We start from the raw sequence: 17,058 nt of genomic DNA on the forward strand, positions 1-17,058 counted from the left end.
TATACTCAAATCACCAAAAATACTTAAAATAATTATTGATTTCGTATCCAAAATTTTAAATCAAGCCAATTGATATGTTAAGCTTAAGTATTATGACATATGTTATTCAAATTTATACGTAATATATTATTTTATTTATACATTTTGAGAAATTTAAAATATATAATGATTTAAGACTTTAAAAATAATTTAAATTAGTTATCCAAACCCAAACCAAACCCGCAAAGATCCAAATCGAACTCAAACCAAAATTTAGAAACATTCTAATAAGGCTGAAATCTTTGACCCCGAAAATTCAAAATACAAACCGATCAGAACTAAACCCGTATGGTATCCAAAAGCCCATCCCTAGTCATTATTATATATTGTATTTTATCATCATATAATTAATCGTATTTTATATGTACCATCATATAAGTAATCATATAATTAATAGTATTTTATACATACCATCATATAAATAATTACATATATTATATTTTTAAAACTTAATATGAAATATGAAAACCATAATTTGAGTTGGTATTTCAAATTGGGCTTTGTATTATATTTTTCTTATATATATTGCCAATATTTTTTTATAATGGTTATTGAAAAATAGTTTAGTAAAAATCAATTTTTGAATATATGTATATTTTTGAATCAATTTTTGATATAAATCAAATTTGAATTATTATTTTGATTTGAAATATGTATATAAAGTTTAAATTTTGTTTTATGGTTAGTTTAGAAAAAAATTTTTTAGGTAATTAGATTGACCCATTTTGGTATATTTTAAAAGTGGCCTAGATAACTTTCAATTTTTTAAAAAAACATAAGCCCATTACTTTTTTTTCTTAATACTACTATCTTTGTTTTCAAACAAAAATATTTTTTTTTAAAAGACTGCAATCCATGTTTCCAAACACTCCAAATTTTTAAAAGTCCTATTCAAGTCTCCAAACAATCCAATTTTGTACTTGAGTTTTAATAAGATAGATTTTGTACTTGAGTTTTAATAAGATAGATAAAGTGACTATTTATGAAACTCTAATCAGCTTGAAGCATGTAGTATAAAATTATTTTAGATATATTAAATATGCTCGTTTGGAGGTGATTAGAATTGTGCATGTATGTATATAATTTAAACTAATTAAGTCTCCTACACTTGGGGGCACACATGACAGTTGCCATCATCAACATCACATACACCCGCTCCATGCAAATGGACTCTATTCTTCCCCTACTGCTGATAACGATCCATCTCTCTATGACTATATATACGCTCATATATTAGTAACTTTTTTTTTGGTCAACATATATATGCAGCGACAAAACATAAAATATGATACTTTTAAGATTTTACCCAACTTTTATTTATTAAATTTTATATTTTGTTTTATATACATTTATTAGAAAGTTGAAGTCAACTCATATTTACTATATTTAAAATAATTTTAAATTCTTTCGCAAATTTAATATTAAATCAATGATAGTTAAAATATGTTAACAGTAAAGTATTTATGAGAATTAAGCCCCACTATATCACATACCTTAGTTTTTTTTTACAGGGCAGCTTTAAAAAAGGACCAGGTTCTTATAGTTTCTCTATGGCTACATGACAGTACGTAATACGTTGTGTAGAACCTTAAAATTATATATAAAAGTCCCAATGGCTCAAGATCTTCCAAGTTGATAAAAAGACACATACACAACACATACACAAAATATGCAAATACTAATTTTTTTTGTAACACATGCAAATACTAATTATTAATAAAGAAAATAGGTGTGAAAGAGATCGGGAAGTGTGGGGGTACAAAAAATGTGAGGATGCTTGTGACAAACTCTAGTGAGAGAGTAGTGAGAAGTGGTCCTTACTCTATTTCATGTTTACTGTTGTGAAATTGTAACACTTCACCTTCTCGCTACCCTTGTCGTTTATGTTTGCTTCCCCTTTCAATCCAACTTTAACCATGTTATTCAAACCATATGCGCACACCATACATCTCATACTTAACCATATATTCTAATTTTAACTAATGTATGAAAAACGCTAGAGATTAGAGATTGACATATTATTTGAGAGATGATATTAAATCGGACACATTTACGTATGTGATTAATCATGTTTTTTTAACAACGTGATTAATCATGTTTTCTATGTGATTAATGTATATGATTGAAATTTTGGACCACAAAAACATGGACACATCAGCAACCAAACCTACTTCCCCCTTGTGATGTGTAAACTATAATTGCATAATTAATTTGAGAAATTAGTTACATTTTTTTAGAGCTAGTTACATTTTTTCTTACATAGTCAAATCTTAATTACTTAATTCCTCATTAGACTGAAATCCACGTGACTCACTCTGACAATATATCGCTAAACAAAGTTTACAATAACATTAAGAGTTATTATAGTATTACTCCTATTCATCACTGATTTTCATTGGCATGATTAAGTAAATCGACAGTATTGCGTGCTGAGCGGTTAAAACCATTAACAGTGGATATTATTTACATAATCCCTCAATATTATACATGTTTCATTGAGTTTTTTTTTCTTTCTTTAATTTTTGTTGTATTTATGGTTCAACAGTACACCGTTTTAACCTAATCGATCAAATTATCAATTGGATGATCGATAAAACTGACTACATAGTTTACTGATATGGCAGAAGTTGATGATCGATGAACGTTATTAGATAATAATCATAATATATATACAGTACATGAACAACCAAAAAAAAAATTATGGTTAATCAGCATATGTTTTATTAACTAGCGTATTTTCATAATATGGGCCATGTTTTATTTCATAAGATACACCATTTTTCTTTTTTAAAACGCAAGTGAAAATGTTTTCAGAAAATGGTTTGATTGCTTGGATCACATATATAGTTTCTTTGTCAGGGTTCTTTGTGAAAAAAAATCATATTAAGCATACACATGTTTAAGGAATCATGACATGATGCCAACAACTGGAGTAGTAGTAGGTGAGGATTATAATTAATTTAATGTGATCAAATGCGTGCATGCATATGTTTATATTGTTTTATAAATTATTTATCTATAGTGACAAATGTGTATTCATTTTCTCATGTGTGATATATACATATTATATATAAACAGGAATCTATACATATATAAACAGAGACCACTTTCACTAGTGCTAAGTGCCAACTTACAAAATCTAAACATAGACTCAAATTTCTTTAATTAGTGCAAAAGAACAACAATTTGTCACTAAAACAAAATTTTAATACAAATACCAAATCGCCTGATTTTTCCACAACAATAATACCAAAAAAAAAAAATACTCAGTCTAATACAAAAAGAGAAGATTAACGGAATCTCGAACAATAGCACTTCGTGGACAACTACAAACGCATGTACATATTTGAAATTTCAGTATAAAGAGCTAACTCGAAGCCTAATGAAAAGGACAAGAAGCTCACATGACCCGAACCATATCACTCATGGGCCCCTACGCAATACACGGTACTAATCTCTCTCTCTCTCTCTCTCTCTCTCTCTCTCTCTCTCTCTCTCTAAGCCTTAAAACTCTGTTAAGAACTATTCTCAAGCCACCATTTTTCCTCCATCCTCTAAAGAGATAGAAAGAGAGATCCTCTAGTTTGGTAAGAACGCAATTTGAGTTCCAAGTCCCGATTGGCTTTAATTTTTCTATTTCATTGGTTTCATTTGAGAGTCATCAACGAGAAGATAATTTATATTCCTCTAATTTGGTTTCGATTAGAGGAATATAAATTATCAAGTTTGGTTTCGATTCTAGGGTTTTCATATTCCTCTAATTTTTTTTTGGTCAAAGAAGAAAAGGAAAGAACCAACCGAACCAAGAAGAGAAAAGAAAATTTCAAGTTCAGCATCTCTCTCTCTTATATTATAAGGTGAGACCACACCGGCCAGAACTTTAATTTTCTTCTTCCCTTCTTTTAATATATTCTTTGATTTTTTCCATTAATTCATCTATACCCCCTTGTATAATTGTGTGGTTGGATTTTCGTTTCGTTTGGTCTTTTAATTAAATACCATCTATCTAATATGTATGTTGAAGATCTCGAGTTGACCTATCAGCAGCAATGACTATGAACAACAACATCAACAATTCATCAGTTCAACTAGAGCAACAAGAGAGATGTTTAACCTTCATGAAGATTCACTAAGACCCATCTCAAGAAAGGAAGAAAGAGTAATCTTGATGAAGAAACACTAATTAAGACCCAACTCAAAAATCTCAAGACAAGAGTAGGAAGAGTTTGGCAAGAACAACAACAAAGAAGGTTCAATTTTGATTCAAGAAACCATCTTATAAATCAAGGTTTCTCCATCTCATGGATCTATCCTTAGCTCCGGCAACAAACTCCGACCAAGAACAAGACAGAGACCAAGAATTAAACTCCAACATCGGAGCAAGCAGTAGCTCCGGAACCGGAAACGACAGCAACTTCCCGATGATGATGACGATACCGCAGCCGGAGAAAGAGCACATGTTCGACAAAGTGGTAACACCAAGCGACGTCGGAAAACTCAACCGACTAGTAATACCTAAACAACACGCGGAGAGGTATTTTCCACTAGACTCATCAAACAACCAAAACGGCACGCTGTTGAATTTCCAAGACAGAAACGGCAAGATGTGGAGATTCCGTTACTCGTACTGGAACTCTAGCCAGAGCTACGTGATAACCAAAGGATGGAGCCGTTTCGTCAAAGAGAAAAAGCTCGACGCTGGAGACATCGTCTCTTTCCAGCGAGGGATCGGAGATGAGTCCAAAAGATTGAAACTATACATCGATTGGAGGCATAGACCCAACATGATGAGCGTCGCTCAAACACATAATCAGTTTGGTAACTTCGGTTTTAACTTCAATTTTCCGACCACTTCTCAATGTTTCAACAGATTCCATCCATTGCCGGAATATAATACCGTTCCCATTCACCGGAGCTTGAACCACCAACGTTCGTATTATTATAACAATCATGGTCAAGAGTTTGTAGGGTATGTTTATGGGAATTTAGCTGGAAGGTGTTACTACACGGGCGGCTCACCGTTTGACCAAAGAAGCATTGTTGGATCAGAGCCGTTGGTTATTGAGTCAGTCCCTGTAGTTCCCGGGAGATTAACTCCGGTGATATTGCCTCCACTTCCTCCTCCTTCTATGGCGGGTAAGAGACTAAGGCTCTTTGGGGTGAATATGGAATGTGGTAATAATGACAATAATCAACAAGAAGAGTCTTGGGTGTTGCCACGTGGCGAAATGGGTGCTTCTTCTTCTTCTTCAGCTCTGCGACTCAATTTATCTAGTGATCATGATGATGAGGATGATAATGGTGATGGTGATGGTGACGGTGGTGATCAGTTTGCTAAAAAAGGGAAGTCTTCTCGCTTTCTCTAGACTTTAATCCATGAAGAGTCTCATCATCCTCTTCTTTTTAATATCTCTTTATTTTATTTCATTAGTTGATCTTCCAAAAGGAATTAGATCCCAGCTAGTGAATGGGAAGAAAATACGATCTTCATTGTTTGTTTGTTTTTTGGTTATGAGTTTTGTTTTCTACATGTTTCTTGATGTTCATCACTAGGGTTTTGTCTCCACGTTGAAATCGCATCTTTTTCATTTCGTATATAAATATATGTGATTGTCATAAACTGTCTCTAACTATCCACATATTATCATTATGAATCTTTGTTTACTCATCGTCTTCATAAATTCTATACTAGCCTTAATTACTACTTGGCACTGTGAACTGCCTTTTGGCTTTAGCTATATCATTTCGTCAATAAAACATCACCTTTTTCTTTTTATAAGATTTTAGTATAGGTTGAGTTTGCAACTGATGCGTACGTGGGAAAAAGCTTATAAATTTCATGATTTGTACTCTCTATGCCTATCTCCCTAGCTACACTGACAAAGTGTTTCATGGTACATTCTAAGCTAATGGGCAGGTCCAAAGAAGCCTCTCTTTTTCTCTCTCTAATGGTCCTATTTTATTTGTTTGGTTACTCTTGTAATTTTTGTTCGGTTAAAGAGATTTTGCAGGTTATGGGCAAAGAAAATAAATAGAAGCTACCTATGGAAGAAGGTATAATAATTCAATTTATAATACATATATAGAACAAAGGTATGGTATCTTTTCGCGTTGTTTGACTTTTTATGATCAAATAGTCATTTAAGTTCTCAGCCATTTTTTACTTATTCTAGATTATTGTTTTGTTGTTAACCGTTGGTTGATAATATCTTTGTTTGGTTTGGATTGTAAGTTGAAGTGATTTTTACCAAATCAGGTATGTCTGTAGATCTCATAAACTCATAAGTTCTTTTAGGAGGCTAGATCACCAAATCATTTATCAGTTACTATATATATACATTTATACATATATGCCTCTGAATAAATGCATACGTAGTTTACACATGTATAATTGTATAAATAGTTTGATGAGTAATAGTTTGACGAGTAATAGTTTATGTGGCATTTTTGCATGCAATCCTTAGAGAATATGATTTCCGTCCTAAGATTCTCAATAAATGATAGCAATATTCATTCGTTGAATATACATGCTTATAGTTTCTATACAACTACGTACTAGTTTCTTGACTACATAACTTTGTACATGAATTAATTATCGTAAGAAAATGATCATTTACACTTAACATGGTAGCTTAAAGTTCTGAGATCATGCTTCGTGTACTTTTCTATACATTTTGTGGGCATGCCTGCTACTATATGTATGCCTACATATACATCTAGGTACAAATCCATGTATTCGCACACAAATTAAGGTAAATATTTTTTTATATAGTCTCTATATATAAAGTAGATAAGTGTTAAACTTTTTGCATGAAAGATCATATATATTTTCCTGTAGATTTGAGTTATATACTACTGTATAAACTACCCTTCTATTATCCAAATTACTCCACACTTTTTTTAGTCCCAAGATTATTAATTTATACAGTTTTTACTGTATGTCTCAAAAGGATTGGGCATAGTTGGGAAAAGTTATATAAATGTATATTCATATCCAAAAGATTGCATATAAATAATAAAAGTAGAGTATTAGAGAAAAGCACGGATGCAATATTGTAATACGTCTAGATAAGTAGTTGTGTAAGAATAAAGAGAATAAATGACATGCTATAATTATTGTTAAATAAAATAAATAATTCATCCTCTCATTAGATTCCTAACCTAAAAGAGACTGCAAATATGTAGGCCAGTTAGGGTTTTTGTAGGCACGATTGATGGGTTCTTCCCTTTCTTACAAGTTTTTACAATTCAATTCAACTTTTAAGATATTTTTTTAGCAGAAAAAAAACTTTTAATAAATCATGTCATTTTATAGTACTGGTTAAGCCTCATTTCTAAAACTTGTATTTTGGGAGGCATGTTGATGCTTGCTGTTAATTATATTAAATTATTTGTCAGTTTGTTCACTTGTTGTGAGTGTAGAAATCGAAGATGTATAAATCCAGTTCTTCTATTTAACCCAACCAAATAAATTTCATAATGGTGGAAATGCGATATATTTGTTAGTTTACAAAACGTATACAATACAAGGCAAATAATCATGAGTTATACATCAACAAAAGAAAGTCAAGACAATAATGGTAGCATTACGAAAAGCACTAGATTTCCATTAACTTGAGAATGTAACGTTAAATAGGTTTATTGTGATGTGTAAACTAAACATTAAAGCATGTGACCTAGAATTTTGGAAATACGTTTACAAGTCCTCCACAAGTTGAAATGAACGAAGACTTAAACAAAAAGTAGGCCCGTGATAGGGCCCATATCCACCTTTATGAACTCTTTCTCATAAGCTCCCCCGCTCGACTATCGAGGCCCATCGTTCTACTCTTCTCTCCGGCGTCGGAGGAGCTCGAGCTCGCCGGCGTCGGGACTCTCCGTTACATCTCCGTGTTATTACCGTCTCTCCTAGCATTTTCATAGTCTGTGTTTTCGCCTGCTGCCTCGCTTCCGTTTTGCTTTGTGCTTGCTCTGTCACCACTCATCTTGCTCGCCGTCTCATCGTCATTTCGTCTGCTCGGATCTGTGTAGCCGTTTCTCATCTCAGGGCGTGGGTAAGAGCCGGATCTGTTCAGTCAGTGAGTAAGCTCACCGGATCTGTTCGACTCTTCGTCACCATGGCAACGCCGTCTCTGATACGAGCCAAGTCTCTTCCTCCACCATCAGATCTATCGCTCACTTCACCTACTCTGGTCTCCCGTCGCCGCGCTTCTCCAACCGGAATCTTTCGCCGACGAGATAGACCCATCACCACCGTCACCACCACGCCGTGTGCTTTGCGTTTGTGCTTCTCTCCTGTTCTTATCTTCAAGCCCGGCTCTCCCTCTGTAACACCGTCTCAACCCCCACAGGACAGCAAGTACTCCGTGCTCAGCCCGTTCTCGACTAGGCTCACCGGACACACGACGACAGCTCCCTCCGACGACGCCTCATGCTCCGACGGCGCATTGGGTGCGATTATTTGCCAAAGGAAAACCCTAATCTTAGTGGGCCTTATGGGCTTGGGCCTGGCCACAAGGAGTTCAGCTACCAACCTTTTTTCCAAACGATACATTTGGTTTCACTCGTGGACATGGGCAGTGTGCATAACTAAAATCACCGAATCTATGCTTAGCACCGGTTCACCTAGCCGGCCCCTCCCTCTTGTGTATCGTCCTTCCCCAAACCCAAAGGTACTTTCGTGTGGTCTCCTACCACAATTCCCTCCGTCTGTGTCCATACGCTTTGTAGTGTCAATTTCAATTATGGAACTGGAGATGATGTTAGACCTATCCGGTTCACCGGGCGTTTCACTGAATTTGCTTTCTGATGTTTATGAGATTCTCATAGTCTTTTCAGAGATCACTGATGGAGATAGAGCTGTTTGTTTACTGAACTATTTAGCTAGTTCTAGATGTTCTTTGGACTGTTCAGCCCTCTCACAAACCCATTCGCTTGGGTGTATCAACGTCGTTTACGACTATGGCAAGCTTGTTGGAGCTTTCGTTTCAGGGATACAAGTGAAGATCATCCAAGGATTTCTTCACACTGAGCTAGCCTCTCCCACCAACATTTCTATCTTATGTTTTAGTGTACTCTTTGTTGTTCATCTGACCGTTGAAATTAACTCCGGTTTTATCTTCTTATCGTGGAGCATAGCTCCGGTTGTAACCCCTTAACTTTTAAATTTTAATATATTACGTTGCCAAAAAAAAAAAAAAAAAAAAGATAGGGCCCATATAGGTTGACAAGTCATATAGCATGAATCTGGCGGAACCTCTTAATCAAGGGCCTATGATAATAAGAAAATGGTTGGTGGAATAAACTGAACGGCCAAGATCTCTCTCTTCCTTGGAATAAAATAAATTAAATGATGTGTCATTTTCAAGCCCCTTCTCTTCTTCTTTTTTTTTTATTTTAGAAAAGAGATCATCATCATCTTTGAATTGAATACCTTTTATTCAAAAAAAGTCTCTGGGCAAATCATTGCAACTGAATTAGCAGAGGAGGAGGGGAGGGGAAGGGAGATTCATGGCTGAACATCATCATCGCATCAGAGTCTACTTAGCCTCTGCTATCTTACTTTTAGCGGTTATTAATACGGTACATCTTCTTAATCTCTCTATCATCGTCCTGTTTTTCTTACGAAGATCCAGACTTTTGTGGATGCCTTTTGTTTTGGGTTTTGACTCTTTTGTTTAAAAAGGATTCAAACTTTTGTGGATCGCGTCTCACATTTTAGCAGTGTTTCTGGATCATAAGTAAAGTCTTTTGACTTTTTTTTTGTTTTTAATTTTATTCAGGGAATTGCAGCAGAGAATCTTTCCCAGCAGAAGCTAACTTCACGAATTCTTCAGGTTTTTTTTTTTTAAAAATCTTAATCCAAGTCCCATTTTCATAACTGCCTCGTCCATTGTTTTGACCTACTTACTTTTGTAGAATGAGATTGTGAAAGAAGTCAATGAGAATCCAAACGCTGGATGGATAGCTGCTTTCAATGATCGCTTTGCTAACTCCACCGTCAGTTTCTTACATCTTTCTCATTTATAGATACATACATACATACTAACGCTTATCATTGTTCCTCAAACTTGACTTGTCTCTTTTGTTTTCCTTTTTTTTTTATTGTATATGTATGCTCAGGTTGCAGAGTTTAAGCGCCTCCTCGGTGTTAAACCAACACCTAAGAACGAATTCTTAGGCGTACCTGTTGTAAGCCATGACATTGACATCTCTCTCAAGCTTCCTAAAGAATTTGACGCTAGAACTGCTTGGTCTCAGTGCTCCAGTATTGGAAGGATCCTAGGTCAGTCAATTATCTCTCTCTTTCTTTCTTTCTTTCTTTTAAAACATGATATTATACTGACTTGAATCTTCTTATGTTTTCTATCAAATTCCCTCCCTCCTCGGTTATAGATCAGGTAAAAACACACTCAAAATTTTAGTGGAATTTATACTAAACTATACGTTTTGAGATTCATTAAAAAAAAAAAACATTCTTTTGTTTTTGTTTAGGGTCACTGCGGTTCTTGCTGGGCATTTGGGGCGGTAGAGTCACTGTCTGACAGGTTCTGCATCAAATATAACATGGTAACACCAATGCCTAGCCAAAAACACTGATGATTGTATTCCATCTTTCTCTTCAAAAAGATTCTTGTGTTCGTTCCCTATGCAGAATATATCTTTATCAGTCAATGATCTCTTAGCATGTTGTGGATTCCTTTGCGGTCAAGGCTGTAATGGTGGCTACCCTATTTCCGCGTGGCGATACTTTAAGCACCACGGTGTAGTCACCGAAGAGGTACAAAAGTTCTCTGTTTCATCTCCATATGATATATATTGGAATGGTTGATATATATTTATCGAATGTTTGCAATGTTGTTTGGTTTCCTCCTCAAGTGTGATCCATACTTTGACAATACTGGATGCTCACACCCGGGATGTGAACCCGCTTACCCTACACCAAAATGTGTGAGGAAATGTGTTAGTGGAAACCAGCTTTGGCGTGAATCAAAACACTATGGTGTTAGCGCCTACAAAGTCAGACATGGCCCTCAAGACATTATGGCTGAAGTTTACAAAAACGGACCTGTTGAGGTTGCCTTTACCGTTTATGAGGTTAGTTACAAAAAGTTTTTTAAGATTTGATCAAACATGGTGATTGTTATATGGAACTCCATATTCTCATGAATCTTTTTTGTTTCCACTAGGACTTTGCGCATTACAAATCTGGAGTGTACAAGCACATAACAGGTGCAAACATTGGAGGTCATGCTGTCAAGCTTATTGGCTGGGGAACTTCTGATGATGGCGAAGATTATTGGGTATGATATCCACTTTTGAAACACACTCTCGTATCAGTTTTCTATTGGCTGGAGAGTTGCTGACATTCTTTTTGAATTGTTACACCAGTTGCTTGCAAATCAATGGAACCGAAGCTGGGGTGATGTAAGTAACTCTTCTCTCCAATCAAACTTATTTTTACTTGTTATCTTTTCAAGGTCCTTGCATTACATTCAAGAATCCAGAGGGAACACACCAAGTCTGATGTCTATGTGTAATTATATTTCAGGATGGTTACTTCAAGATCAAGAGAGGAACGAACGAATGTGGAATCGAACACGGTGTTGTCGCCGGTTTGCCTTCAGACAGGAACGTCTTTAATGGTATTAATACATCAGATGATGTTCTAGTTTCCTCATTTTAAAACTAAAAATCAGAAAACAAAAGACGTGTTTCTGTCTCGACACTCTCTGTAATATATGTAATTTGCTTCCTGTTTCCAATGAAAAGAATCAAACGACTTCAATAAACCCAAACAAAAGTATATTAACTACAAAATATACCCTTTTAGCTTTTGTTCATGTTCAGTTTTTACATGTTTACATATTAATTTATACTGTTTTCATTCTGCACAATGCATGTGTGGATACTTGAGGAGGTTGTTCTCAGTTTACTAGATTACTCCCAGTAGTATTAGGAACTTGTTGCATAAAAACCTCCTTCAGTTGGTCGTAAGTTCCAATAAAACTCCACTAGTACAAGATATACCGGTTCGTGCCCCGGCGTAGAAAGTTGAAAAACTTGTTCCTCTAAAGCTGAAACCAGGAGACTGAAGATTTCCCGAACTCTCTTCTTTATCAGTAAAGACTTCTTGATTATACTTGCTAACTCGTCTGAAGTTACCAACTTGACTTGAGATAGATTATCACAGCAAATATTACGTACACATGTTGATTACCAAAAAAAAATGGAACCATGTGACATAAGAGCGAGGACGTACCTCTACATATGCCATCATATTAGGGCGCCACTAATGATTAACTGCATGGATGACAGATATATTACGTACACAAGAGAAAATACACTCATTTCTATTTTTATTTTACGATACCAATTTCTCTTCCGAAAAAAGGTTGGGAGCTATTTGATAAAATATTTAGTATCGAATAGCATAATCAAACCTGAGAATCATATTAACCACGTAGAAAAGTGGTATTTCAAGCCATGGAATGGTTATAAATGTTAGAAGTCTAGGAGTAAAATCATCAATGTTTTTGTTCAACAAATCAGTTAATGTGTTTCATTGATGAATATTAATTGGTCAATGTTTTGTTTCTTGGTGGATACGTTGAAAAGTACTACCGTCGTACATGTGCCATTTGCCATGTTGACGAATGAGATGATGTAAAACGTACGATTTATAGGAGACTTTGTTATAATCCATTCCTCTGTTTTGGTTTTGATAACAGAAAATTTAAGACGGACTAGATATAAAGAAAACAATACTAATAAATAACAACTGAACTTATTGTTTATACTATATAATTAAACTGTGCTATAACGTACAACGGTATTTACGAGTGAAAAGAAGACAGCTTATCAAAATGACATTTTCTCCGCAAATTAAGAAAAATTTGTCATGTGGTTTTATAGAGTGTTATTCCGTATATAGCTTAATGATTTGTTTCTTGATACAGTTGCGTATTGTCGTTTTTAACACAAGATGATATGGAACGCCATATCATATTATCATTACAGTCGTTCCCCCGGAATTTGAGTAATTCAAGACTTGAAGTCATGAAATGTTATAAAATTTAACTAATACAAATAGTATATTACAATTAGTCGCACAAAAAAAAACAATAATGCTGAAGAATTATGAAATCAGGAGGAAGCTCAATGCTTCCAACACTATAAATGCTCGCATTGTTCGTCTATGCATATGTATATTCATCAAAACACTTGTATTCTATCAATTACACTTCCCCTTCGATCACAAGACACTTAACAAGAAGCTAAAAGGAAAAATGACGAACATCTTTTGTTTTTCGATCCTTGCCAACTTCCTCCTCGCGATGTTATGCACGAATATGATCAGCTCTGTGTCTGCAGGCTGGATGCAAGCTCATGCAACCTTCTATGGCGGAAGTGATGCTTCTGGTACAATGGGTTAGTTGATTTTCTTCCTGTTTTAGGGTTTCTTTCTTCTTCTCCAAGAAACTCTTCTGACTTGTCTTTATAATTGCAAATAAACAATTAATCAATTAGACACCCGCTATAACTTTTTTTATAATCTGGTCAGGTGGAGCATGTGGATATGGCGACCTCTACACCGATGGTTACAAAACAAACACGGCGGCGTTAAGCACTGCACTGTTCAACGACGGCAAATCATGCGGAGGTTGTTACCAAATGGTGTGCGATGCGACCAAAGTGCCACAATGGTGTCTTAAAGGGAAATGGATAACAATCACAGCTACTAACTTCTGTCCACCCAATTACGCTTTACCAAACGATGATGGAGGTTGGTGCAATCCTCCAAGGCCTCACTTCGATATGGCTCAGCCTGCTTTTGAGACCATCGCCATTTACAGAGCCGGAATCGTCCCTGTTCTCTATAGAAAGTAACCCAAAAACAATCTAACACCTCATTTCAATATTCATATACAGTACTTACATATGTGTTGCTAAGTTTCTTATAACTGTCTGTAGGGTTGGATGTAGAAGAAGCGGAGGTATGAGATTCACCATGAACGGTAGAGATTACTTCGAGCTTGTCCTCATCTCAAATGTCGGAGGCGCAGGTGATCTATCCCAAGTATGGATCAAAGGCTCCAAGAGTAACAAATGGGAGACCATGTCAAGAAACTGGGGAGCTAATTGGCAAAGCCTTACTTACCTTAACGGACAAAGTCTCTCTTTCAAAATCCAAGCCAGTAACGGTAAGATAAAGACAGCAATCGACGTTGTTCCTTCATACTGGCAGTTTGGTCAGAGCTTCAAGAGCAACATTAACTTCTGATAACTATGGACTAGCTACTACTGTAAATGAAAGCTTGATTTCTTGAAATGTAATGTTACATAATTTGAATACATGAAACCGACCGAGTATACGGAGAAAGTGTTAAGCTTAATATTAAATGATGGCAAACTGTTGTCAAGTGTCTATTTATCTCTCCTTAATTAGTCCTTCCGCTGCTTTCGCTTTTCCCGTTCTATTCGACAAAGCTGAGATTCCTACTTTCCTCTCTCTCATCTTCTGCAAATACTTCACCTCTCCCTCTTCCAATGCCAATCTGCCATTTTCACCCCAAAAAATTAGATCCTTTTTCACTAACTACCCACCATCAACCTATAATTGGCTAATTGGAGAAACTCATACTAGAAATGTTCTGTTGACCTTCGTTTCTCTTCTTCATCTGAATTTGCGGCTTTATTTAGATCTTCTTCTTCATCGCAGAGCTTTTATTATAGATTTCCTTCTTTTAACCGGCGAACAAGACTTACTTTAGGCTGCAAAGCAGTTTGATCCTTTCAGTTGTAGACACACTCTCCTTCGGCTACATATCACAGAGCTCTTTTTACGTGGGCTTTATTAATATCCTATTCTACCTTTTTATTAGGCCCATTTTAGTTTTTGATCATCCAACTATGAGATAAAACAATTTATTGACGACGAGCAAAGATACTAAAAAATGATTCAATCCTAACAACATTTTATTATATGTCAGCTGCGTTATTCATGTAAACATATTTTTCATCTTCCAACATATTAGCTCAGATTACGGTTTAAGCAACCCATTCTCTATAAATACTAGTAGTTTCTTAATGCATGCTGCAGGTTCTTCTTTCATTTTAAAATATGTATTTTTTATAGTGTGTTAATATTTTAGTATTACGTAATGCAGAAGATAATCATTTTAACTCACTACTCATCATAATGGCCACACCACACCAGAACATTTTTAATACAGCAATAGAGTTAGGTTTGGTAACTGACATGTATGTTTCATTCATGGGATAATGTCGGCTAATGTGTCAGATGCCACGTTCCGTTGATCCAACCTGTCGCTGCTCAACTTTTCTCCCATCCTTCTTACATATTGCATATCTTGAATATTATAAGCATTAAAATTATTAGATTTATCCATTTCTGTCGTTTGATTTGTTGTTTATAAAATGTGTTTTCCCATTGACAAAAAAAAAATGTGTTTTCCCATTTTTGAGTTGCCGTGAACCTAATTACCTAACATCAGAACAACAGAAAAAAACGTTAGATTTGTTAGATAGGTGACTAGTATTAGGACGATGAAAAATCTTGACATGCATACAACAAACAATAAAAGAAAACATTAGTTAAGTTTCAAAAAAAAAAACAAATATTAGTTGATTTATTTAGCATTTGAATAAATAATAAGAGAGAAAAGTCCACTGATTTTTTTTTTTTTTTTGCGCAACCGAAAAGTCCACTGATTAAAATGTTATTTTAGTGCTATTATATTGATGGATCATTTACATTGTATTTAACGATCGTTTGGCTAGAAAGTGATCGTTCTGCTTAGTAAAACACAGTGAACCAAAAATAGAAAGCTTTTTATCCAAACATAAAAAAAGAACAACGAAGCAAAAAGGAAAACCATTTTTTAGAAAAAGATGGTCTCATAATAAAGAATACAGTAAATGGGTAGGTACTAGTTGAAAAAAAAAAAGGGTAGGTACTAGGTATTGGTACAGAGAGTTGAGAGAACATAATAATTGAAAAGAATATGTATGGGCTACGAAAGCAATTTCTTTATTAATCGGACGGCTAATAGGAGCCATCAAGGTTGACCACTACGTGACGACATAGTGGCCTTACCCCGGGCCAGCTTCACTTTTCCCAATTCATTGTAACTCTTTTCCACTCGCATCGTCTATAATAAAAATAGCATTTGATTCTCTTATAGTTTCCCTACCCTTTGACCAAAAATAAGCTTCCCTTCTTATTTGCCACTTCATAAGAAAAATATTACATCTTAAAATCTGAAAGATCTATCTTATGGTAAGACGAATCATGACATGTTGTACACTGTTGCACTCTTAAGATTATCAACCATGATTGAAATTTAATATTTGAATGATTAAATGCCTCTAACTTGAAAATGGGAGAAATCACAGTTCAATATGTTTGTTTTCATTCAATTTTATGAAGTTATTCTGAAGATTTTTTAAAAACTTGTTCGTCAATTCTTATGATTAAAACTATAGTTGTAAAATTTAATATTAACTTTGCCAGACTTATCAGTATCAAGCATTTATGACCGGACTACTATGTATTGACATGGGTTTTTAGATTTTTAGAATATGATTCTTAGCATAATATAAGAACCATATCTTAACTTTTAACTAAAAAAAATTAAGAACCAACTCTTAAATAAAAGTTTTAAGAGACGATTCTTAGTTTTTCAGTTAAAATTAAGAGACGGTTCTTATATTACGCTAAGAACTCCACCCTAAAAACCCCTAATAAACATGGCTTGAGAGCATGATTAACACTCGTCTCTTAGTCGGGGTTCTTAACTCATGATTTAATCTTTTTTAAAAAAAAATTCGACTAAGCTTTTCTTAGTTAAAATATAAAAAAAGGTTAAGAATCGTCTATTACTCGAAACTAAAAATCTCAGTTAAGAGATTGGAGCTAATCATGGTCTAAATTAATCATCAACTGGTATGCTTATACTATTCATGCGTTTGTTTTGTAATACTGCATACCAAGAA

The 17,058-nt window shown here is 34.8% G+C and overlaps 4 protein-coding genes across 5 annotated transcripts; all 4 read left to right on the forward strand.

Moving 5' to 3' along the window:
* Window positions 1-3,052: 3,052 nt before the first annotated feature.
* On the forward strand, window positions 3,053-5,591 carry LOC106408882 (B3 domain-containing transcription factor NGA3-like). The gene is made up of 2 exons (XM_048771117.1): window positions 3,053-3,896; window positions 4,064-5,591. The coding sequence occupies exon 2, from the start codon at window positions 4,341-4,343 to the stop codon at window positions 5,403-5,405; it is 1,065 nt and encodes a 354-aa protein (XP_048627074.1). The 5' UTR covers window positions 3,053-3,896; window positions 4,064-4,340; the 3' UTR covers window positions 5,406-5,591.
* A 2,041-nt stretch (window positions 5,592-7,632) lies between these two features.
* LOC125595219 lies at window positions 7,633-9,242 on the forward strand. Of its 2 annotated transcripts, none has more exons than XM_048771118.1 (2): window positions 7,633-8,711; window positions 8,869-9,242. In XM_048771118.1, exons 1-2 carry the CDS (start codon window positions 8,157-8,159, stop codon window positions 8,911-8,913), a joined length of 600 nt encoding a protein of 199 aa, XP_048627075.1. In that variant the 5' UTR covers window positions 7,633-8,156; the 3' UTR covers window positions 8,914-9,242. The 2 variants fall into 2 exon arrangements, with proteins under 2 accessions (XP_048627075.1, XP_048627076.1); XM_048771119.1 differs by having other exon boundaries at window positions 8,878-9,242.
* Window positions 9,243-9,320: 78 nt separating this feature from the next.
* Window positions 9,321-11,882, forward strand: LOC125595218 (cathepsin B-like protease 2). Its single transcript, XM_048771116.1, has 11 exons — window positions 9,321-9,621; window positions 9,822-9,875; window positions 9,958-10,038; window positions 10,162-10,324; window positions 10,435-10,439; window positions 10,534-10,608; window positions 10,694-10,819; window positions 10,918-11,136; window positions 11,229-11,342; window positions 11,431-11,466; window positions 11,591-11,882. Exons 1-11 carry the CDS (start codon window positions 9,550-9,552, stop codon window positions 11,723-11,725), a joined length of 1,080 nt encoding a protein of 359 aa, XP_048627073.1. The 5' UTR covers window positions 9,321-9,549; the 3' UTR covers window positions 11,726-11,882.
* A 1,558-nt stretch (window positions 11,883-13,440) lies between these two features.
* On the forward strand, window positions 13,441-14,641 carry LOC125595224 (putative expansin-A17). The gene is made up of 3 exons (XM_048771126.1): window positions 13,441-13,461; window positions 13,570-13,925; window positions 14,014-14,641. Exons 1-3 carry the CDS (start codon window positions 13,441-13,443, stop codon window positions 14,321-14,323), a joined length of 687 nt encoding a protein of 228 aa, XP_048627083.1. The 3' UTR covers window positions 14,324-14,641.
* Window positions 14,642-17,058: the final 2,417 nt, after the last annotated feature.

Source organism: Brassica napus, unplaced genomic scaffold (genome assembly GCF_020379485.1).
Source record: "Brassica napus cultivar Da-Ae unplaced genomic scaffold, Da-Ae ScsIHWf_1008;HRSCAF=1414, whole genome shotgun sequence".
Classification (NCBI taxonomy): domain Eukaryota; kingdom Viridiplantae; phylum Streptophyta; class Magnoliopsida; order Brassicales; family Brassicaceae; genus Brassica; species Brassica napus.